Source organism: Callithrix jacchus, chromosome 10 (genome assembly GCF_049354715.1).
Source record: "Callithrix jacchus isolate 240 chromosome 10, calJac240_pri, whole genome shotgun sequence".
In the NCBI taxonomy this organism is placed as follows: Eukaryota; Metazoa; Chordata; class Mammalia; order Primates; family Cebidae; genus Callithrix; species Callithrix jacchus.
The window spans coordinates 54,301,761-54,326,201 of NC_133511.1; the positions used below are offsets into that span (position 1 = coordinate 54,301,761).

Here is a 24,441-nt window from a genome sequence, read left to right on the forward strand (position 1 = left end):
GATTCTCCTGCTTCAGCCTTTTGAATAGCTGGGATTACAGGCACCCACCACCATGCCTGGCTAATTGCTCTTGTATTTTTAGTAGAGATGGGGTTTCACCTTGTTGGCCAGGCTGGTCTTAAACTCCTGACCTCAAGTGATCCACCTGCCTTGGCTCCCAAAGTGCTAGGATTACAGGCATGAGCCACCTCACCCAGCCTAACATCACTAATTTTAAAACTTTGCATTTAAATAGTTTAGATTTTTACACACACAATCTTTTTTTTTTTTTTTTTTTTTTTTTTTTGAGATGGAGTTTTGCTCTTGTTACGCAGGCTGGAGTGCAATGGCGTGATCTCGGCTCACCGCAACCTCCGCCTCCTGGGTTCAGGCAATTCTCCTGCCTCAGCCTCCTGAGTAGCTGGGATCACAGGCACGCACAACCATGCCCAGCTAATTTTTTGTATATTTAGTAGAGACGGGGTTTCACCATGTTGACCAGGATGGTCTCGATCTGTTGACCTCGTGATCCACCCGCCTCGGCCTCCCAAAGTGCTGGGATTACAGGCGTGAGCCACCGTGCCCGGCCTAGTACTCCACTTCTAAAGGTAAAGCTCTGTGAGATTTTTTTTCCCTAAGTGCTAAGCAGTTGAAAAGCAGGTTTAAGTTGAAATTCATCTCTTTGACTCTGAATCCAGCCTTCTTCCCACTATAACACACTTCACTGGCTAGGGTATGATAGGAGTTTAGAGTAGTGTATTTTATGGTCTCGTGTGTGAATTATGACATTGATGATGTGTGAGAAATTATATAAATACCAATGCTGACATTAAAATATAATGAATATTTTCTTGTTTTATATTTAGTATTAATCTATATACAATATTAGGAGTTTATAGATAGCATTTAAGACTGACTACTAAAATAGGTATCCATTTAGAAGTTGTATTTAAGTTGATAAGATAGCAGTCCTTATCTTGCTATATTAATATGGTAATGTGTATCATCTCCTAAGGATTTCGCTAAAATATTTATATGTATTTTATGGAGTTTTTAAAGGCTAATGTTTGGGGCTGATAATGTGATTCACTACTTAAGATAAACTGCTGCTTTTGACATTTCTTTACATTTCTAACCTTTTTATTAATCCTTAAACACTGTCAAGGTTTTTCAGTGTTTTTTTAATTTAACACAAATTCATTGGAATTTTATTAAAATATATATTATACTACAAATTCTTTTACTTAGTGCTTGTTTTTTTCCTGTGGTAGACATCTGATGCAACCCTGTGTATGGGATGCCTAGAATTTTGCACTGTTAACATTATTGATAGAATTGACGTTTTAATGATACTTATAATCAATAAACTGTTTTCTATATAAAGAAATGAGACCAAAGACTACCCTTCCCCTTGTCAACCTTGATAGTGTTTTAGTATAGATGTTTTTTCATTAGATACTGGAAATACAAGGGATTTTAGGTAGTTAGTGAATGTACATGTGAACTAAAATGCTCTCTGTGTATTTTCTGTTGTGTAAGTACTTGTTCTAATCCAGTGTTATTGCATTATGTAATTGTTCTCCCTGGGAAAAACAGAATGGCATGCATTTTCCACAATACGTAAGTGACCAAAAACTAGCCTTTTTGCAATAAATTGGCATGCTATTAACCACTGCTGTAGCAGAATCTCATAACCTTTCAGCTATTACTTGTTTTCACATTCAGATTTTCACTGTGCCAGAAATTCTTCCTAGCATCTAGTGATTTCATGGGCGTGTTGCAGAATTGATTCTGATGGTGGCATGGGAAACACCGATTTTTTTTCTTGCTTACTATTCCGCCATTTGCTGCCAGATGGCTGGGTGTCTGTGTGTGTATCTTGTGCTGCCACTACGCACTTGATGACTTCTGAATGAAGGGAAATGTTGATTGTGGTAATGTTTAAAATAACAACTGCATGAAATCTTACAGGCTTCTGCTATTCTTGGCAGTTTGTCTACTGCTCTTGCAGATCTTGGTTTTTAAGTAGGGAGAGACCAATAAGCCCTACACGCTCACCCAAATACTAAACATAACTATTCACTTTAGTGTTATTTTTTAAAAGTTGTACTTCATTTAACTTCTCCATGCATATGTTCAAATTGCCATATAATTTCAGTTATTTTATGTTTTAGCAGTGTTATTGGTCTTTCACCTGTATTCAATTTCAGTTTTCATTATGAGAAACACAGGAAATGTTGTTAAGACAGCAACTATATCTAAAATGATTCTGTTCTCAAATTGTGTGTTTACAGATCATCAAAGTGGTAGGAAGAGGGGAACTTAAACATCTTAGTGGTTGGTAGATAGTTCTTTTAAACATGAAAGCATAAACTGACCTAATTGATTGCTACGCTTAAATAATTTTGTAATAAATTAGAAAGAAAGCTAACATACATCCTCTATATAAGAACTCTGGTTCATAGAAATAGTCATACTCAATAGTAGTTTGAAACCTTTGGAGTTCTTTGAAAAGAGTGAATGAGGTCCTTAGAAAGTAACTTTTTGGAAGATCAGGTTATTAATTGATTTTAGATCTTTACATTTTTTTCTTTGAATGCTAAAGAAAACTGGTACCTAAGAAAACATTCGAAAATACTTTTTTTGGGTAAACATCTTTTATGGTAGTGATAACCTTTAAATTTTAGAACTAAGATATTTTTTAAAATCTAAAGATTTTTAAAGCTGTAAAATGCATGATAAAATCTTAGATCACTGCTGTATCTAAGTGGTATATTTTCCCTTCTAATAAATCTGCTTTTCTGCTAATTTTGAGACACTTTTTTTCACTGACCATCAATTGACAGTTCTTAATGATCACAAGTGTCACTTACTCACCGCTGTCTTAGCAATTCTTTTTATTGGAACTACAGCTACTAATTCCTTGAACTCAGTTGACACACATGAGTTAAACTTTTTTGTTTTATTTTTCCTTTCACTATGTTAGGCACCCCCTGTAATGGCCTATCCTGCTACTACACCAACAGGCATGATAGGATATGGAATTGTAAGTATTTCCCCAGGTACAGCTTTTGTGGGGGAAAAAAAAAATATATATATATATATATATATATATATATATATATATATATATATTCATATTTAACATGCTTTTATTAGAATTTAACCTAAAAAAGAGTTTAGTGCTCCTCATACCCCTAGCCCTCGTACCCCTAGCCCTATGGTCACAGTGGAACCATAGCATTGGTTTCATAAGTATTTCCAGAATAATCATTATACAAAGATCTTATGCATTAATATTTATATTATTACTTGGTTTATTTTTCTCCTCGTAACTTGGCTGACCATTTTATGTTTCAAACATTAACGTTAATTCTAAGGCTTTGTTGCTGTGACTATATATTAAATACCAGAGAGGTCTTATAACCTTAATATTGTAGGGCATGGGAGGGATTAATTCCTGAATTGGATAGAGGTAAATTCAGTCTGATAACGAATAGAGAAATTTTCCTATGACAATAATTATTACATTTCAAAAAACAGTCTTTTAGCCTTTCAAAATGCCACAATGTGCATGTTAGATTGCCCTTACTTTTCCAACTCTCAGTATATAGAGATTCACTTAAATAACAAATGGTGCTAGTGGTTTCAACCCACTGGTATAATGTATTTGAGGAACTTTTCCTGGAAGAAGCCAACACTATGTCCATTGTATTGCTACTGTGCCTGCTATGTTACTTCTTTATGTATATGATATGGAAGTAACTCCTTTCATAATGTGGAAAAGTTTCACAGCTTTTTTCCATAGGTCATTGCATTAAAATGTCTGCTGAGGTCAGGCGCAGTGGTTTATGCCTGTAATCCCAGCACTTCGGGAGGCCAAGGTGGGTGGATCACCTGAGGTTGGGAGTTCAAGACTAAAAATACAAAAATTAGCTGGGTGTGGTGGCACGCACCTGTAGTCCCAGCTACTAGGGAGGCTGAGGCAGGAGAATCACCTGAACCCGGAAGGCAGAGGTTGCAGTGAGCCAAGATCGCACCACTGCACTCCAGCCTGGGTGACAGAAAGAGACTCCATCTCAAAAAAAAAAAAAAAGTCTGCTGAGAAACTCAGTCCATAAACTTAAAATGAAGCTCTAAATACAAATAGTAGTCTACTTGAAACGATAGTAGAACTTCTCTAAAGGAAGCATTTTAAACCATTGCAGTTTAACTAAAACATGAGTCTGTATCTGTATTATTTTTACACTAGATATTGTCACTTACTAGGTTAATTTTATACCCTGTAGTGGTAATTTTTAAAGAAACATTTGGTTGAGATTCTATTTTCAGTTACTCAAGAAGGAATTAACCTCTGCTGTGTGATTTAAGCTCTTTCTTGATTCTTATGTGAAATAAAATGTAAGAACTAGAGCAGGCTTATTCAAAGAATCAACTGTCTTCACTTGTGATCACTTACATAATGGCATAAGAACTTAATTTGTTATACGAAGGCAATTTACTTTGAAATATCTTAGCAGCAAAGACAAAGTCTTAAGTTCTCTTAATGTCTAAACCTGACAAATTTGCAAATTTTAGAAGGCTCTGAGTCTAAATTATTTTATATGTTGTACTACAGTAATGTTTAAATTTTGCAACTTATTGAATAGAAAAAGTTATGCTTTGTTACCACATTTTTAAAATGAGCATGTTAAAGACTTCACATACCAAAAGAAAAAAAATACTCTTGAAAGTTTATAGCTATTAGTCTTACTTATATTCAGAGGAATATGTTTTGAGTCAAGCAAAGATACTAGGACCTGTCATCCCTGTTGTCATTGTTATTTACTTAAAAGGAAGATGGGAGTCAATATCTTTTAACTTGATATTTCTCATTTTTTAGCCTCCACAAATGGGAAGTGTCCCTGTAATGACGCAGCCCACCTTAATATACAGCCAGCCTGTCATGAGACCACCAAACCCCTTTGGCCCTGTATCAGGAGCACAGGTATTATACACTACATGTAACTGTGGTAATGTGCTTGATTTGGAAGGAATATGATACTAAAAAAACCCTTTTATACAACTTGAGAAATAAGTTACTAGCACTTTTCTTCTTCATTACGGATATTGCTTGCATCATATCTTTTTTATGTAAGAGCTTTTAGGAATATTGATTATTTGGAGGGAAAGGATAAGTAGATAGCAAATACTAAAGATGGAAAATTCTTGATGACTTATAGTTGGTGGATCCAGAGGATGATTTTTCTGAGATTAAGGAGCCTACTTGTTCTTCATGATTCTGGCATACTATCCTTTGTGAACCCCTCAAAACCATTAACTCAAGAGCTTTATAGTTCTTGGCTAATGGCTAGAATGATGCTACAGCAGGGTGTATTGCCCTTGAGATGTTTGAGAAACTCTTGGCAAGTCTCCACAAAGTTTTGGATATTATTTTTTCATTAGATAACTTTATGCCACTGAGGATCGAGTTCAAAAACAAGCCAATAAGAGGAATCAAGAAGCTTGAAATGTCATGCTAAATTGTTTAATCCAGTGACTTTCCTCTTTACTTGTTTCTAAGGCTTTTCTCTCCCGGTTTCTAAAAATAAACCATAAATATACATTGTTTTTTTATCCCATTATTATTGCATTAGGATAATCTGATTTTTTTATTTTTAAGGTTTTACCTGTTACTATTAGAAGAAATAGGATATTCCTTTGTTATTCACATCTCTGGTGGCATACTCTGGGATGAGGCCCTTGTGAAGTGATAGGATGGCTTATCCTTCTCTGCCTGCAACTCTGCTCATACTATTTGACATTAAGAAATAGTTAATTATATGCAATTGTTAGAACACTCCTCCTTTTCTTAAATGGTTTCTAATGCTAACCGATTGGTTACTGTATGTGTTTAATGCTTATTTGAAAACACTTGAATGAGCATTTGCTTAATGGACTTGTTATTCCCCTTCCACTTGGAAGCATATGCATTACATTTGCCAAAGCATACAGTCTTACATTGCCACAGTTAGTTTATTTGATCCAATTTGAATCTAGTCTCTAGGCACAGTAGTCCCTTCTTCTCTTTGGGGGTTATGTACCAAGACCCACAGTGGATGCCTGAAAATGGGATAGTACTGACCCATATATATGCTAGATATACATAACTATGATAAAGGTTAATTTATAAATTAAGCACAGTAAGAGAATAATGAATAATAAAATAGAACAGGAACAATATACTGTAATAAAAGTTGTGTTAATATGTGCTGTTGCTCATAGACATGCTTGCTCTTTCCATCTCAGTCTTTCTCTCTCTTGAACTGTCCTATTTTCCTCTACTTACCTATATTCAAACCATGATTCACTTTGGGTAACTGAAACCACACAAAGTGAAACTGTGGACTGTATTTCATAGACTAGTTAAGCATAGGCAATCCTTTCATATTTCAGCCTTTTAAAATATGATATCTCTTAATAAATTGTAACTGTTGGCTGAGAGTGGGTAGTGAATTTAGTTCTGTTTTAAGAGGTAAAATTCATGTTGGTTGCGATTTGTACATTTACCCACATGCCTTTCTTTTTTGTCACCTCCCTTTATCCATGTTAAAATCACTGTCTTTTTGTTCTTTAAGCAGTTAAGTATTTACAGTGACAATTGAAAATAGCTTGGAGTCAGGGTAATTGACACAGTCATTACTTTTATAAGTCAGTTTTTATGCATTCATTTTTATAAAATGGACTGAGAATTTATAGTAACCACTACTGAACTTTTTACCAGCAGTATTCTGATTACTGGTTTAACTTGATAACCTTTAACGAAGTATATTGATGATTTCCCTGTTGTTGTAGATGTTTTCTTGATATACAATTATGTCTTTTTCATGTCCTTTGGTTTTTTGGTACATTTAACTTCAGATATGTATTATTTACTTTAATAATTAATTTTTTTTGCTATAAGAAACTAAGTGATAAAAACCTAAAATGTATTTAAGTAATTTTTTTTTTAAGCTATAGTCCATGCTAAAGACTTACTAGAGACCTTTGACTTCAGAAGTTTTTTTCCTGATATGTAGTTAAACCCTTCACCCAAAATGCATCTCGATTTGCTGGCTCTTGTCAGAATATATTGCTACCATAAGCTTGGATACTATCAGAGAATTTCCGATTACTTTCATGTACATTATTTTACCTGATTCTTTAAGGTGGATGGGTCTTCTGTCACCATCATATTTTATAGATAAAGAAAACAGACTTGGAAAGGTTCTTCAACTAATTAAGTGGTGAAATCAACTTGTCCCCAGGTGTCTCTGATTCCTAGTCCAGTGTTCATTTTTGCCACTGTCTTCTAGTGGGACTGAGCCCTTAATGGCCAATACAGTAACACCATCTTCTTTTGTCAGCAGTGAACACTCTGCAGATTCCTTAGGTTTTTCTGCTAGATTATAAACCACATTCACACAAACAGGATGTAACTACTATAGTTGTAAAGAATATCCTCTAAAATTTTGGTTAATTCCTTCAACCTGGAAACATTGTGTATGAGTTTTGCTTTTTTAAAAAAAAAAATGTGATTTTTTTTTTTTTTTTTTTTTTTTTTAATGTTGGCAAAAATCTAACTTTAAAAAATTGCTTGTTGGCTGGGCACGATGGCTCACACCCGTAATTCCAGTGTTTTGGGAGGCCCAGGTGGGTAGATCATCAGAGGTCAGGAGTTCAGCCCAGTCAACATGGTGAAACCCCGTCTCTACTAAAAATACAAAAATTTGCTGGGCATGGTGGCACACACCTGTAATCCCAGCTACTCAGGAGGCTGAGGCAGGAGAATTGCTTGAACCCAGGAGGCAGAGCTTACATTGAGCCAAGACCACACACGTTGCACTCCAGACTGGCGACAGGAGCAAAACTTCATCTCAAAAAAAAAAAATTGCTGGTTGCCTAGCATCTGCTCTTGTTTTGTTTCGTTTCGTTTCGTTTCGTTTTACAGGGTCTCTCCTTGTCACCCTGGAGTACAGTGGTATGATCTTGGCTCACTGTAACTTCCACCTTCCAGGTTGAAGCCATTCTCCTGCCTTGGTCTCCTGAATAGCTGAGATTACAGGTGTGTGCCACCACACCTGGCTAATTTTTGTATTTTCTGAGGAGATGGAGTTTTGCCGTGTTGCCCAGGGTGTTCTTGAACTCCTGAGCTTTAGCAGTGCACCCACGTCAGCCTCCTAAAGTGCTGGGATTACAGGTGTGAGTCACCGCACTCAGCCAGCATCTGTTCTTAACCTAGGTTTTATGTCCTGTTGCCTTCTAAAACCCCCATAACCCTTTCACAGAAACACCAGAAAGTGCCAGAATTTCCTTGTGCATGAGAAGAAACAGAAACAGAAATACCTTTTACTAATTACTTTTTATCACAAGAGAAATGAATGAGAACATTCGATATTAAGTTGCTATTTGAGAGATAAAATTTGGAATGAGTACTTAAGTATTACTGAAAAAGCATATGAAGCAAATTGATAACTAGAAAAATAAAATCAGGCAGCAGTGAAATGGCTCAAAGAAGCTTTTGTCTCTCTAGTCATCTGAGTCATTTGAAAGTCAGAATCTTAATCTTAATGTTACTTTTAATTCTTTTTTGAATTCCTTTATTCTCCATGTATCTAATCACAAAGTCCCACTAATTGTTCCTCTGCTATAATTAGATCCACCCTTCTTGCATTCTACAACTTTCACCCAATCTTAGAACCTCTTTATTCATGCTTGTTTTGCAATAGTCACCCATGTTCTCTGCCTCCTTGATATAATCCTTTCTGTAAATACTGGAATAATCTTCTATAGGCAGTATTTGTAATACCTATCTCCATAATCAAACATTTAAGGAAGTGAATCTTTTTTTTGTGTGGGTGACAGAGTCTCACTGTGTCCCCCAGGCTGGAGTGCAGTGGTACAATGTCGGCTCACTGCAACCTCCACCTCCTGTGGTGAAGCGTTCTCCTGCCTTAGCCTCCCCAGCAATTGGAATTACAGGCACACAACACCATGGCCAGCTAACTTTTTGTATTTTTAGTAGAGATGGAGTTTCACCATGTTGGCCAGGCTGATCTCAAACTCCTGGCCTCAAGTGATCTGCCCACTTGGACCTCCACAAGTGTTGGGATTATAGGTGTGAATCACTACACCCAGCCTGAGGAAGTGAATCTAAATATAACTGAACATTTAAAGCCTTTTCATAGGTTTTCACCCATCTTAAAACTACCTCATGAAGTCTCCTTATTTATAAGCGTAATAATGAGTTAACAGAATATTAAAGTTCTTCAATTCTATACTTTTACAATTCTCATTAAGTATCCAGTGTTCTGCTATTATTTTTCTTTTCCAAAAGTCCTTCACCTGCCATAAAGTGGCTTTACTCTTTGTTCAGTTTTCAGTCATCTCTTATCCCTTTCATATCCTTATGAGATCTGGAATTCTTTTCCTTATTCTGCATTATTTTTTCGTACAGACTGTGTGACTACCTGGCATCCATCCAGTCTAGCAAGGGACTTCTTTACTAAACTATAAGCTTCATTCATGAAGGCAAGCTTCTCTGTAGCATGTTTACTTCTCTGTCCCTGGTTCCTAGAACAGTGCCTGACATACAGTTTTTGGACATTATTTGTTAAATAAATGAATCACCTTGTAAGCTTACCTTTTTCATCATATAACTTAGTCTGCCCCTTCTTCATCTCTCATTTCAGTTACTTGTAACCATTCTAATAACTTAAGGTGGTGTTCAGAATTGGTTTAATTTATTGGCTAATAGTTATGGTGAACCAAAACATTACAAGGCTCACCTGAGGAATGAAGACAACTTTAACTTCATGCTTCAATAATTTTAATAATTAAAACATAAATTGTTGGTGGGTACAGTGGCTCATGCCTATAATATTAGTACTTTGGGAGGCTGAGGCAGGAGAATCACTTAAGTACAGGAGTTTGAGACCAGCCTGGGCAACATAGTGAGACCCTGTACCTTTATTTTTTAAAAAGAAAAGAATTAAACTGTGTATCTTGGAATTGGATGAGGTTTTTCTCATGCTTTAATGTGTCTCTTGGATTAATTTTGTCCACAGAATGCTAGCTGAAACCAAAATAATTTTTCTTAATGAATTATGTTTTAATTGTTCTTTCATTGTTTTGTTCTCTTTTTTCCAATTAGATTCAAAAATCATTGAGGGCAGAGACCATCCATCTCTTTGTATGGGGTAAAGTAAATGGTAGTTTAAATGAAAAATGAAATTCCATCAAAATAGAATCTTATAATCAAATCTCAGTTCTACAGCTATTCCCAAAAAGTTCTTCCTTGCTCCTTGAAGTGTTTGTTTTGAGAACTGTTAACTCACCTAAGTAAGTTGTAGCTTTTGGTCTTTTGCCTGATTTTTGAGAGAATCCTAGCCCTCTCAGATACATTTATCTTGTTGCCATTTAGTGAGACATTCCAGTATGTTGTGTTTTACGTTTCATCTGGGTTACTCTAAGCACTGCATTAGTGCTTGTTTGTGAGAAAGCAGCTAACACCTTGCAGATGGCTGTTAGCTCAGACTTGATTCAGTTCCAGGAAATTGTCATTTTGGCTTTAATTTAGTAGACTGCATTGTAGCTTTGAAATTATGAATTCCTATACACATACCTTTTTCTCCCTTTTTTGTACTGGGTCATTTTTCTGTAATTTTTAGATATTTTCATGGAATTGTTGTTTAAAAATGGATATTATGTCTTTATGTTCATGCCTAACATTGTAGCCATCTTTAGTATGTTGTTCTTCATTAGTGTATCTTCCTAGATGTTTAACTTCATGGAAATTCTAGGTCCTTGTGGTTTTCCTTTGGTTTCTCTTCCATGCTTCCTCCCGGCCTTACTGTTGGGTTGCTTCCTAGAGATTGCTAGTGTGTCTGTTTATTAACCTGGGGAGAAAGGGAACTCCTGCTTTCTCTTACTGGTGCTTTATATAAATAGAAATCTCCATTGCTCACCAGTAATTCTAAACTCATTGTATAGTTGCCGTATGCAGCTATTATGTTACTAAGCATGAGGACAGTTAACCTAGTTTTAATTTTCTTTTGTAAGTCATTGTTATATAAAATAACACTTTTTAAATGAATGCTTATATGGGAGTTTAGGTATTTTTGAAGCTCTTTGATGGTAGGGAGGGTTGTTGTTATCTTATTATTTCCTTATATGAAAAATTCCCACTGATCACATATCAATCCGCCTATTCTCCCAAAAGCAATATGAAAAATATAGAGTATTACCTTTGGGCATTTAATTTTAAAATTAAGCATATTAAAGGTTTTGTTGGTTTCTTTTTTGTTGTTTTTGTTTGTTTTATTATTTCTATTATTATTGAGATAGGGTCTCACTCTGTCACCCATGCTGGAGTGCAGTGGCAAGAACATGACTCATTTTAGCTTCAGCCTCCAGGGTAGCTAAGACTGCTGGCACACACCACCATGCCTGGCTAATTTTTAATTTTTTGTAGAGAGAGTATACATCAGACTGGTCTTGAATTCCTGACCTCAAGCAGTCTTTCCACGTTGGCCCCCCAAAGTGCTAGGATATAGGCAAGAACCACTGGACCTGGCCAACTTTTGTTGGTTTTTTGACTGGTATTAGGCCTTTTTTAAAAAGGAGGACTGCCAGTTTTGTTTATGGAGGATATGGTTAAAGATGCAAAATGGATGCTGTTTTTTGTTGTTTGCAGTGGCTAATTTTAAATAACTCTGATATCAGTTAAGTGTCTAAAAGGAAACAATAGCTTGTTGTGAGTGCTTTTTATCCTAGTAAATGGGAGCACTGTTGCCTTTAGATATTCTAATAATTTAAGTCTTAGAAAAAAAATAGCCTTTTAAATTACTTTCTTGTATTTAAGAACTAGTGGCTGCTTTTAGGCTTCATTTTGGTTTTGTTTTTTGGGTTGGTTTGTTTGTTTTCTTCTTTTGTGGTGTGTTAATTGTACATATTGGTAGTACTTCTTTTGTCAGCGGATCTGCCCAGCTAGATTTCTGTGAGGAAGGCCTTTTTGCCTTGTCAGCAGTGTGTTGTGCTCATTCATCCTTGCCTGCTACAGAATACCATGAGGGAAGTTTCTTTGGGGATTGGGATGTGGTACCACAGGTGAAAACTAGTTTCGTAGCTCCAAGTATACACCTGAATCATTCAGAACAGAAATGTTAGGAGTCTCATCTGCTGACCACTATTGCTAACAAGACAAGACCTTGTTTATTACTCGGTTTTTGCTGAGAACATTCTTGAAAAGGTAGATATCTCATTTCTTGTCTTATTAAAGAAAACCAGAAAGTGTTCTTAAAATCTTGGGTGCCTGTGAAGTTCTGCAGAATCTTCATGACGAACATCAGTGACATGTACAGCACTGTGTCTCCAGAAAGCATGGGAATGTGTTGTCTCACATTTACCAGAAAAGTTCCTTTAAAAAATTATTTCTCTACTCCCATTTTAACTTTTTCCTGTAAATTCAGTATAGCCATAAATTCTAGTTGAATTAAAATTAACTGGGATAGCAGAGTCTGGAGAGGAAAAAATACACCAGCCTTGAAACCAGCAGATCTACATTAGAGTCTGTGTTGTAGTTTCCTAGGACTGCTGTAACAAAGTACCACAAACTTAATAGCCTAAAGTGACAGAAATTTGTTCTCTATCACTTCTGGAGAAATCAAGGAATCGGCAGAGCCATGCTCCCTCTGAGTTTTCTAGAGGAGGAGCCTTTGGCTTTTCCAGCTTTTGGTAGCCCCAGTCATTCCATAGTTTGCACCTGTAGCCGTTTAATTGCTACCTGTCACGTGGTATTCTATGTGTCTCTACCTCCATGTGCCTCTCCTTATAAGGACACTTATCATCAAGTTAGGGTCACTCCAATGACCTCATTTTAACTTTATTACATCTATAAAGACCCTATTTCCAGGTAGGGTCAAATTTATTGGCACCTGGGGTTAGGACTTCAACACATATTTTTGGGGGGCGGTCACAATTCAACAGTCTTTACTTCTCAACTAACCATGTATGAAGGGCAAATTCTCTGTGTAACTTTGAGTCTTATTTTCCTTATCTGCAAAATCGTGGTATTACTTTTTGTGCTTTATCATTTTGCTGTAAGGATCAAATGAAAATATTTGAAACTGACTAAGAAAAATGTAAAAGGTTGCTGTTATTTTTAGAAGTTGTCCCTATTCCCTGAATTGTCCTTATTCTCTAATTCTGAGAGGACAGTTGGGCACAGTGGCTCATACCTGTAATCTCAGCACTTTCGGAGGCTAAGGTAGAAGGATCACTTGAGCCGAGAAATTGGAGGCTGCAGTTGGCAGTGATTACCACTGTACTCCAGCCTGGGCAACAGAGCGACCCTATCTCCGGAAGGAAAGAAAAAGTTTTAGAGAGGTTCACATACAACATATATCCAAAATGGAATGCTCGCAGGTCACTGTGTGGCATTCTCTAAAGTAAAATGGGTAATGCATTCAAGGTGACAAGGTTAATGTTGGCATAACTTTGTTATGTTGTTAACGGGCAGAAACCCAAGGTGAGGTTTTGTTGAGCATAAACACAGGAAGCAATTATTTGTGGTACTAGACTTAACCCAAAGGACAGACCCCTGCAGGTGAATAGTAGAGAAATCTTGTCTTTTAGCCCCATCTCACAGAGGAAGCTGAGAAATAGCATTATCTTTAATATAAATAAATGAAATACAATGCTGTATATTTATATCCCTAAGCAACTGGATTCAGTTTACCGTTAATGGTCTGGCCATGTTCTAAACATTATCCCAAAACAGCCTAACTGTTCTGTGACTCAGTGTCTCTGTGGAATTCTGTTTAGTGGCACCATGGTCTCTAAATGTTTTGATTACACAGCAGGATTAGGAACACATGTTTGAAGCATTGTCCTAGCCTGTTTGTGCTGCTGTAACAGAATACCATAGACTGGGTAGTTTATAAAGAACAGAAATTTATTGGCTCACAGTTCTGTAGGCTGAGAAGTCTAGTATTAAGGTACTGGCATTTGTCAGCGGCCTCCTTGGTGCTTGATAACATGGTGGAAGGCATCACATGACAGGCAGAAAGGCAGAGAGAGAAAAGAAAAAGGGGCATACCTACTCTCTTGAGAATCTAAATGCCTCTTAAAAGTCCTAACTCTTAATACTTTATTTACAATGGCAGCTAAATTTAAACGAGTTTTGCAGGGAACAAACACTTGAAACTATAGCAAGCGTGTAGCATTATTGTGTGTATTAATAGGTTACCTTGATTTTTTTTTTTTTTTTGAGACAGAGTCTCACACTGTCACCCAGGCTGTAGTGCAATGGCGTGATCTTGGCTCACTGCACTCTCCGCCTCCTGGGTTCATGCAATTCTCCTTCCTCAGCCTCCCGAGTAGCTGGGACTGCAGGTGTGCACCACCATGCCCAGCTAATTTTTTTTGTATTTTTAGTAGAGACTGGGTTTCACCTTGTTGGCCAGGATGGTCTCGATCTCCTGACCTCGTGATCTGCCCACCTCAGCCTCCCAGAGTGCTGGGATGACAGGTATGAGCCACCTCACCCAGCAAAAATAGAAATTTTTTAAATAAGGCAGTTGTAATAATTTCTTTGTACTTCCCACTTTCGAGACTGTTTTTAGATGGAGCTTGTTTGTCACCAAAAGGCATTTTAATTTAGCACATTTTAGAATGCTTACGATATGTAAGCGACTGCTAGTTGTTGAACAAGAGACTGATAAAGTGGTTCCTGCACCTGAGGAGCCTAAAGGTGAGTGTAATACAGATACACAAGTGACTGGTTGATGATAGAATGAGAGCCCTTAAAAGAAAGACATACAGCTGAAGAGCAAGAACAACAAAGAGGCAATGAAATTTGAGCTAGACCTGTTACAACTGTAGATGAACATTTGATGTTAGGTAGTAGGGAAGATGGAACTATGAATATTTGAGTTACTTAATATATGCCAGGCAACATGCTGGTTGCTTATGTTCATTTAATTCTCAAGACAACCATAAGCAGGGATACAGGTTTTGGGCCTGGTATTCTAAACCTAATCTTATAAGAGAGTCAGGATTAGATTCAGACCCATCTTTCTGTGAAACCTGGCACTGTCATTCCAGGCAAAGGGAGTATATCCATTTTTCTCTTAAGATGTTGACTTTGCCAGTGCAACAAAATGAATCTCTACAGCATTGTTAAGTTGCTACCCAGGCTTTTGGATGACTGAAAAATTCAAATGCAAAGATGTGGCATAGTTGGTTCTCTTAAGAATTTTAAGTACAGCCAAATGATACGTCACAGGTTTTTTCCTAAATATTCAACCATTCTCTCATAAGCTTTTAATTGCGCTAGCCTGACTTTCTAAGATTGTTGCTGTTTTCATGTTCTGACATGAATTTTTTTTTTTTTTTTGGTTTGGTGTTTAACAGGAGTAAAATGAAGGAGTAACCAATTTTGTTTTATGATATTTAGTCTTTTAGTAGACTTTTTATTGTTGTTGTTTACCTTCTTTAAGCTAGGTATGTTTGTCCTTTATTAAAGTCAGTTTGAACCAGCCTGGACAATTTTGCAAGATCTTTATTTTAAAAAAATTTTAAAAGCCAGGTGTGGTGGTGCTTGCCTGTAATCCAAGCTACTTTTGAGGCTGAGATGGGAGGATCACTTAAGCCCAGGAAATTGAGGCTTCAGTGACTCATGACTGCACCACTGCACTCCAGCCTGGGTGACTGAACAAGACACTGTTGATGTATTAAACACACTCTATAACCTAAAAAATCGTTGCTCTGGATATAAAGCAAAGATTTTGGTAACATTGTATGATATTTTTCTTAAAGATTGATTAGAGGAGTGGAAAAGGAGATAAGGAATTTAAGAGATACTGTCATCAACTACTTGCAGATTTTAGCATTTTTATTTATATGCTGCTCTTCTCATTTCATTTTTCTATACATGAGAAAAGACTACGTATTGGACCAGTAAGACTGACCACTTTAAGACATCTTCAGTTGTGACATAGGTCATTTCAATTTGAACAAACTTACAGCTATACCAATTTTGTTTGGCTTTATGGGAATTTTGGGATAGAGAATGTTATTTGAAGTAAATAGGTAAAGGGTCTTTGTTTTTTTGTTTTTTGTTTTTTTTAAATTATTTTGCTAGATACCTGGTGTCGTAAGAGTAGGGCTTAACTGGAATGATCAATTATGATTTGTCTTAGTGTCCAGAACAACAAATTACATATGCTCACTTGTAAAATGGGGTGATTTTGTGATTAATGTTAATGGCCATTTTTTGGTTGCTAGTTTGTGCTTTTAATTTTTTTATCCTCTAGTACTTTAACCTTGCCTTTTTATGTTTCTTAGCCACCCTACATCATGTTCTTTAATTTACTCACAGTAATAAGTAGAGTCGAGTCAGCTCTTTAAAGTTTTAAAATCCTCCTACTTCTCACCCACCAAGATCCCATTGCCTCTTCATGCTATTTTGTTCTTGATTTTCCTGAGCAGTAATTGGGCCACTGAAGCACATTTCTTTTCCTTCTCTTATTTACTCTCTGAGGTGACTACTTTCTCACTGGTGCATGGTGTGTTTGTGCTTTGGAATAGATGACAGGAAGGGGTAGAATGGTCAGGGGCTGCTGGGTGTCCCTCTCCTTGGAATTGTGCAGTCAGTCAAGCTAGCCCTGGCTATGATTTCATCTGCTTAATATGGATATTGATGATAAGAAACTTATTCCAGGGATGTCATCTTGTTTTCTTCTTGGTGGTCTCTATCATGTTTTAGTTTAGCTACATTTTTATGGACCTAAGACATGTGTATGTATGTGTTTTACTAATTTAAGAGACTACTAGAAGTTCTAGTCAGAAACCAGCTCTTTTTCCCAAGGCAAAATGATCCCTTTCAACATTGTTTATAAACCTCTAGGGCTTGTCTAGCAGTATGCTCACCTATTGAGAATAGTTTTGTCTCTTCTATATTCTTCAGGGGCATTTTACTTTGGGTCAGGTGTTCAGGCTGCTACCCTAGTGAAAATATGTGACTTAAGAAGGTATTTCAGTATGGGCTGTCATAGGAAACTTCAGATTTTAGACATAGTCTATCTGTGATAAATAGAATTTGCTGTTACTGTTGTTTTAACTTCAGGTGAAAGAAGATTTGCTTTGGAGAGAAACCAGGTTAATCTTGGAGATAAATGTGGATGTTAGACTCCCTCCAGCTCAGTAACAGTTGATCACTTTACTTGAAATCATTCTGCGTTTGAATGTTCGTCTGTGGTTGCACTAAAGAGTGGGGAGAGGGAATCTTTCCCATAGTTATAGCTTAATTTGTCTATTTATGGATGATATTTGAAACCTCAAGCCCAGGCATACTGCCCTGTCCTCCCATCTGTAGCTGCCTGCGTGATTCCATCATCCTTCCATTAGTCTCTTCCCATTGTCTTTGAACATTTGTTTCTGGGAACAAGATATGGATTAGGAAAATAACTCAACCACGAGTATAACTGATACCTATAAATGGATCTTGGCATCCAGAACAAATTGTATATACTAGTGATGTAATATTTGCTGAAGCTCACTGGCTGTTCATTCTCTAAATGAACTAATGAATAAGTGCTTTTCCTTAAAATAAAAAAATAAAAAAAAAGAGGTAGAAAGAAATGAAATCATGTGGGACCAGCAAAGAAATCTATAGGATTTGAATATTGAAGTATGAATTAAAACTATTTCCAGTTAGTCAACTTTTATTGCTCATTTGGACATCCCTAAAAGGATAGCTCATTTTCTGATAGTCCTGTGCTTACATGCTTTGCAATCTTATACAGAGGAAGAAAAGGAATTAAAAGTTTGTTCCAGGCCGGGCGCGGTGGCTCAAGCCTGTAATCCCAGCACTTTGGGAGGCCGAGGCGGGTGGATCACGAGGTCAACAGATCAAGACCATCCTGGTCAACATGGTGAAACCCCGTCTCTACTAAAAATTACAAAAAATTAGCTGGGCACGGTGGCGCGTGCCTGTAATCCCAGCTACTCAGGAGGCTGAGGCAGGAGAATTGCCTGAACCCAGGAGGCGGAGGTTGCGGTGAGCCGAGACTGCGCCATTGCACTCCAGCCTGGGTAACAAAAGCGAAACTCCGTCTCAAAAAAAAAAAAAAAAAAAAAAGTTTGTTCCAAAGTAAAATGGTTCATGTTGGGTTTGAAATGCTCATGTAAGCTGAATAAAGGGGATACATTTATGAAAATTAACATCTTCAGGTGTGGTGGCTCATACCTGTAATCTCAGCACTTTGGAAGACTGAGGCGGGTGGATCACCTGAGGTCGAGAATTTGAGACCAGCCTGACCAACATGGAGAAACTCCCGTCTCTACTAAAAATACAAAATTAGCTGGGCGTGGTGGCGCATGCCTATAATCCCAGCTACTCGGGAGGCTGAGACAGGAGAATTGCTTGAACCCAGGAGGCGGAGGTTGCAGTGAGCTGAGATCACACCATTGCACTCCAGCCTGGGCAACAAAAGCGAAATTCTGTCTCATAAAACAAAAAACAAAACAAAACAAATTCTGACTTTTCAGCTAAAACTAGGTTCAAGAAAATTTAAAAAATTAATGTCTTAGTTCTTAAGGAATAGTCTATATTTGGGAGAATAAAGATACATACTGAGTTCAGTGGTTTACTTGCCTTACAGCATATTCAAATTAAACAATAGGAGCAGATTCTAAGAATCAAGTAAATAAATCCAAATAGAAAGTAGAATCAAAGATCTTAAGTATTCCCCATATTCAGGGCAGTATGTAGCAGTTACAGTAGGTGACCTAAGGTCCCTTTCACCTCCCACAGTATGTGTGTCAGTTGCAATGTCTCCAGATAAATGAGCAGGAAGCAACTTTCTATAAAAAGTCTGTGAACTGAGGACAGGCCTTTCTACACTTATAAAGAAAGAAAGGAAAGAATATTGCAGCTAGATGTGTTGGGTCTGGACTGAGGTCAGAGTTTGCACAGCTTTGGACAGATAGCCTGGACACAGGAAACTATGTTTTCTCAATTTTAAAAAATGCAATTATGTATTCCTTCCCCTGCCCTCCACACCCCACCCCCCATACACTCAAAATTCTTAACCATGGGTCAGCTTATATTGACTTTTTTGGATAAAAGACTTCATTCCTTTGAAATTTCAGAGGCAAGAGTTTGTTTTCTGAAAAACACATGCCATTGCTTACCTTTTAACTTGACATGTGACTGAAACTTTTGTCTTAACAATCCATTTTCTACAAAGGCTGCCCTTATATTTATTAAAGATGACAAAACAAAAACCACTTCTTCTTTCATACATTTTCTGCTTTCATGTTCTGTCATTCTGAGATCTTTTTTTCTTTCCCTCTCTCTGTCTTCTTTTCCCCCAGCTGTCGGCAGCATCCAGTCCCTCCAGTCACAGTCCTCACAGAGCTTCAGGAAAGGACCCTTTTGCAGAGCTCTCTTTGGAGGATTTCTTATAAATCACTTTAGGTATTGCTGCTTGTTGTGGGAGATGGGGACTTAAATACTTAAAAAGAATTACCAAACACTAAGTATAATCCACACTTCTCTTTCATTTCTTTAAAGGACTCTAGGATCCCTCTCCTCCTCCTCCTCCTCCTCCTCTTCCTCTATTCTTTAGGTACAAAATGAAAAGATAGGACATAAGGAAAAACAACTTTTGGAAAATGTAATCTCACCCACTGTTCACAAATGGATGAGATCAGATAAAGTTTGCTTTTTAATTAAGGGCAAGTGAATACTTAAGCCCTTCTGCACATGATCCACACTGCCTCTGTTTGCTGGAAGACAGTGTAATTTGTTCTTCTTGGGGCTCTAGCCTCCAGTTTAGATATACCTTCTAGATCTGTGGGAGTTTATAGTCTTCTGATTTGGCAAGTTTATTAGCATATCTACTTTAATAATAGATCTTTGGCTGGGCACTTTAAGGGAAATTGTGAGTGAAATATCTTTGAAAGAACAGTGGTACCCTATTGAAAAGTATTTTTTATGGCTATGTTAATAAAAATGACTTAGTATAATATTATTGTTCCCTTTATTACCTTTAATTGTATATCATTTGGAAATAATATGCAAATTTTTCTTTCCCAAATGAGATTTAGCGTGTGGTATTTGTGCTTATGGAGAGATTTTTCTGAACTCATCATAAAAATATAGGTCATTGATCTTTCTCCTCCTCCACCTGCCGCTCCTCAATTTTTAGTAATTAAGTATTTGGCCTGGACGTGGTTGCTCATGCCTGTAATCCCAGCACTCTGGGAGGCTGATGCAGGAGGATCACTTGGAGCTAGTAGTACAAGACCAGCCTGGGAAATATGGTGAGACCCCAGTCTCTACTCTCCGCCTCCGCTCCCCCAAATAAATTAGCCAGGTGTAGTGGTGGCACGATCTCAGCTCACTGCAACCTCCACCTCCCAAGTTCAAGTGATTCTCCTGCCTCAGTTTCCCAAGTAACTGGCATTACAGGCACCTGCCACCCCACCTGGCTCATTTCTCTAATTTTTGATAGAGATGGGGTTTCACCATGTTGGCCAGGCCAGTCTTGAATTCCTGACCTCAGGTGATCTGCTCACCTCAGCCTCCCAGAGTGCTGGGATTACAGGCATGAGCTGCCATGCCCAGCCAGTGAACTTTGATCAAGCCACTGCAATCCAGCCTAGTCAACAGAGCAAGACCCTCTCTCAAAAACAACCACCACAACAAAAAACATTTGGAATTCTCTATATGCATCAAATATTGAGCTCTCTGGCACATACGTTGATAATACTGACTTTGTTTTATAAGCAGGGTTTGTGATAAGCATGTTGTGAACACTTCTGGGCCAGCTAAATGGTAAAGACCACAAAGCATTTTTATTTATGAGACGACATCCTACAATACAATGAATTAACGTATCCCCCTGTTTTTTTTTCAGATACAGTTTATGTAACTTGATGGAAGAGAATGGAATTACTCCAAAAAGACAAGTGCTCAAGCAGCAAAATTCTTACTTCCAGCAAAATCCAAACTGCTGTCTCTTAAACTCTTTTCTTCCATTAGAATGCTACAAGTAACTCAGTGAAGGCCCATGAAGGAAATTGGGACTAGTTTATAGGAGAACGTATCAATACAGTTTATAAAGCCAAGAATTGCTATGATTTAAGACTAAGATCTGTCTTTTTGGTGACTAACCCTTCAGTTCTTTCAACTCCTGTTAATACCCATAATCAGTAACCTATCAAGAAAAGCCCTTGGAAAGTGAGAAATTTGTATTTGGAAAAGCTGCCTGGAGAGAAGAACTGTGTCCTTTACTGTATTTCAACAGAACTCTTTTGGGGGGATCAAAATTAAAATTCTTAATTATGCATTATCTTTCTTTTCTCCAGACCTCACAAATATACAGCAATAGTAACTGAAATTAACTTCTTTTTTTTTTTTTTAAAAATTATATTCAGTTTGCAGTAGACATTCCTTAAGTATTTGTATTTATTTATGATTATCAATTTTACGTAACATTAATATTGTATCAAACCTCCTTACGAAAATGAGTATGGATGTGCACAGTATGTTTGATTTTTATCCACAAGAATGAATCTGATTCAGAATGCTTTTCTCAGCTGACATACAGAGCACTAAATATTTTAAGGCAAGTCCATAGGTCTGAATCTCTTGAGAATTCTCAGTCTCTATGGGATTTAGGGAAGCATTATAAATGCATTAATCCTTATAGTCAATTCTGTGCCTAGGATTTTGCCAGGGAACAGTTCACTGACTAGGAAAAGCACTACATTTTAAATTCAGCATTAGTGCATTGGGAAGGATCTTTACTGCTTTGTGCTTGGCATGTCATTATTTTCCATTTGACATTAGGGCCTTTCCAAAATGAATGTGAGGAATTGCTTTCACTTCAAGACTTTCCTTCTTTTCACTAAAACTCTAGAAGGTATTACAAGTGGGAGGGAAGGGGGGCAAAGTCCTTGAACTTTTTATTTGGCTTGTGCCATGTTATAATCATGTACCTTTTAAATAAGGGGAAATAGTATTGTTAATGTTTAGCCAAGAGTTTAGTAAGCGAATTAAACTGCACTGTTGATCGGTGCTTTGTGTAAATACATCGTAACATTTGAGTTGAGAGGGGCCTTAAGAAGGACAGTTCATTGTAGGAAAGCAATTCTGTACATGAGTTTAAGCATTCTTGTTGCATTGTCTCTGCAGATTCTATTTTTGTTTACAATATTAAAATGTATGTTAGCAAAATGGGTGGATTTTCAAATAAAATACAGCTTCCACAAAACTTTTGTTATGGTATTCTGGTCTGAGGTACATTTTCATTTTCCCTTTCTCTTTTTAATTATCAGTATCATAATTTTTCCCTAATAAAAGTATACCCAGGTGATTATATTTGTTGATTTAGTAACATGGAAGGTTTGTTTTGTATAAATTTTCAAAGAGATATCTTTACACTTTTTGTTACCTTGTGGACTCTTATTGACAAACACAACTACTTATTAAAATTGTTCACTTTTTGTCTTTTGATCAGATGCCTTTAGTCAGGTAAGTTTAAAGGGTAATATGCAGTTGAGTTTAACATATCGGTACATATAATTATGTCTGTCAAAGAAACCTTTGATTGTATCATGTTGCCTATTTAATAGTCTGTAGGGTTCAGAGTACATGATAAAGGATTAAAAGCTTTGCACTGATAAGTTTCTGCATAATATTTGCTGTGGTTAGAAAAAAAAAAATACGGTCTTAGCCAATAAATTTTACCAGCTTTTTAAGTTACACTTTTATTAAACCATTTTCATGTAAACTGGTAAGTTGTACTTTTATACGTTACCCTTCTTAACATCACAAATTTTTGTCTCTTCTGGTGTTTGAAGAGGTGTTTTTAAGATCTGTGGCTTATTTCTTTCATGTTGCCTTTTTTTTGTGTGTGTTTTTCAGTATGTGACGTCCTTCATAACCATTTCCATTTTATTGTTTAAACAACTTTTGGGCTGTGTTCGATGATAAGTATTATCCATGTTTTACCCATTTTATGTGTTGGAATCAGAAATCAGAAAAGGAGCTGGGCACAGTGGCTCACCTGTTATCCCAGTGTTTTGGGAGGCTGAGGTGCACAATCACTTGAGCCCAGGAGTTCAAGACTAGACTGGGCAATATGTTGAAACCCTATCTATACCAAAAATACAAAAAATTAGCCAGGTGTGATGGTGCATGCCTGTAGTTCCAGCTACGTGGGAGACTGAAGTGGGAGAATCACTTGAACATGGGAGGTGGAGGTTACAGTGAGCCGAGATTGCACCATTGCACTCTAGCCTGGGTGACAGTGAGACCCTGTTTCAAAAAAAAAAAGAGAAACAGTGCTTTGTAAGTGTAAGGCTGTTCTTAGAGCTTTTATATGTACTCATTCATTTAATTGAGTGTATGAAAGAAGCACTTTTGTGCTACCTATTTCATAGATGAGGAAACTGAGGTTCAGAGAGATTGATTCACTTAATCTTTATCAACTCCGCTTGAGTTGACATCCAGAGCTACTATGGTCTGGTTGTTGGTCTACTCTTAAGATAGATTTCTGATTCTATCCTAAGACAAGTCTTAGGGTCATCATGAGGCTTAAACCTGCAACCAGACCAGCAGGCATTATTTTCTTGGACCTCTTAAATCTCAAACCCATTATGGTGGCCAGGAAGAAAGCTGTAAACTGACACTTTTACATCTCGTTTGTCATTGGAGACACGGTAAGCTCCGTAGCCAGCTGTCTTTGTATGGGTGTCTGCTGTACAATAGAGTATAGAATGTCATTGTGTTTATCAAGTAGCATCTGTGTATGTACCACTATGGTCAAGAGTACACAAAGTTTGATTGCTTATCTAAAGCTAAGATGAGTATAAACCAGTACAGCTGTTCTGGATAAAAACTGGCCATAGAATCTCCAGAGTCCATACCCCTAATCCAATTACTCCCTTTTTAGACATTCTACCCAGGGAAATAATCTGGGGATGGGAATTTGATTTGGGAACTTGAATTGAGACATAAGTTTAAAAACAGAAATTTATACCTAAGGACAAGAGGTCAGATCAATGGAATGTGTCACCCCTTGAGACCAAACCCACAGCACAAAACAGCCTTGGTTTCACAGGTCACAAGTTGACATTCAGTGCAGATTTTTATTGCTATCATCCCAGATTACAGCCCAATCTACACTACCTGATAGCTGACTCTGCTGATACTCAGCCCCAACCCAAGGGAAAAAGATGGGCATACTTTTTGGGAAAAGGCTGGCCTTTGGTGCAGACAGGAGGAATACCAGTCCAATGGGCTTAGGCAAACAATATTCTTTATCAGTCACCCAATAAATAAGGGTGCTTTCCATTAGTTTTATTTCTTATAGGAGAGTTGGGAATTAAGCAGGACTTCTGGGCCCCTCGTCCTCTGTTACGGGGAAA

The 24,441-nt window shown here is 37.2% G+C and overlaps 1 protein-coding gene across 50 annotated transcripts in view; it reads left to right on the plus strand.

The window, feature by feature from the left end:
• The window catches only part of PICALM (phosphatidylinositol binding clathrin assembly protein), a 105,870-nt gene extending 83,587 nt beyond the window's left edge, over nucleotides 1–22,283 (plus strand). For 9 of the 50 annotated variants that reach the window (XM_078340035.1, XM_078340036.1, XM_078340039.1 and 6 more), the window contains 3 exons: nucleotides 2,966–3,025; nucleotides 4,862–4,966; nucleotides 20,925–22,283. In XM_078340035.1, coding sequence (XP_078196161.1) covers nucleotides 2,966–3,025; nucleotides 4,862–4,966; nucleotides 20,925–20,939 — 180 coding nt within the window. In that variant the 3' untranslated portion in view covers nucleotides 20,940–22,283. Of the gene's footprint in view, nucleotides 1–1,575; nucleotides 1,600–2,965; nucleotides 3,026–4,861; nucleotides 4,967–10,150; nucleotides 10,197–19,377; nucleotides 19,481–20,924 lie in introns of all 50 variants that reach the window. The other 41 variants (XM_078340011.1, XM_078340012.1, XM_078340013.1 and 38 more) reach the window with 9 other exon arrangements.
• Nucleotides 22,284–24,441: the final 2,158 nt, after the last annotated feature.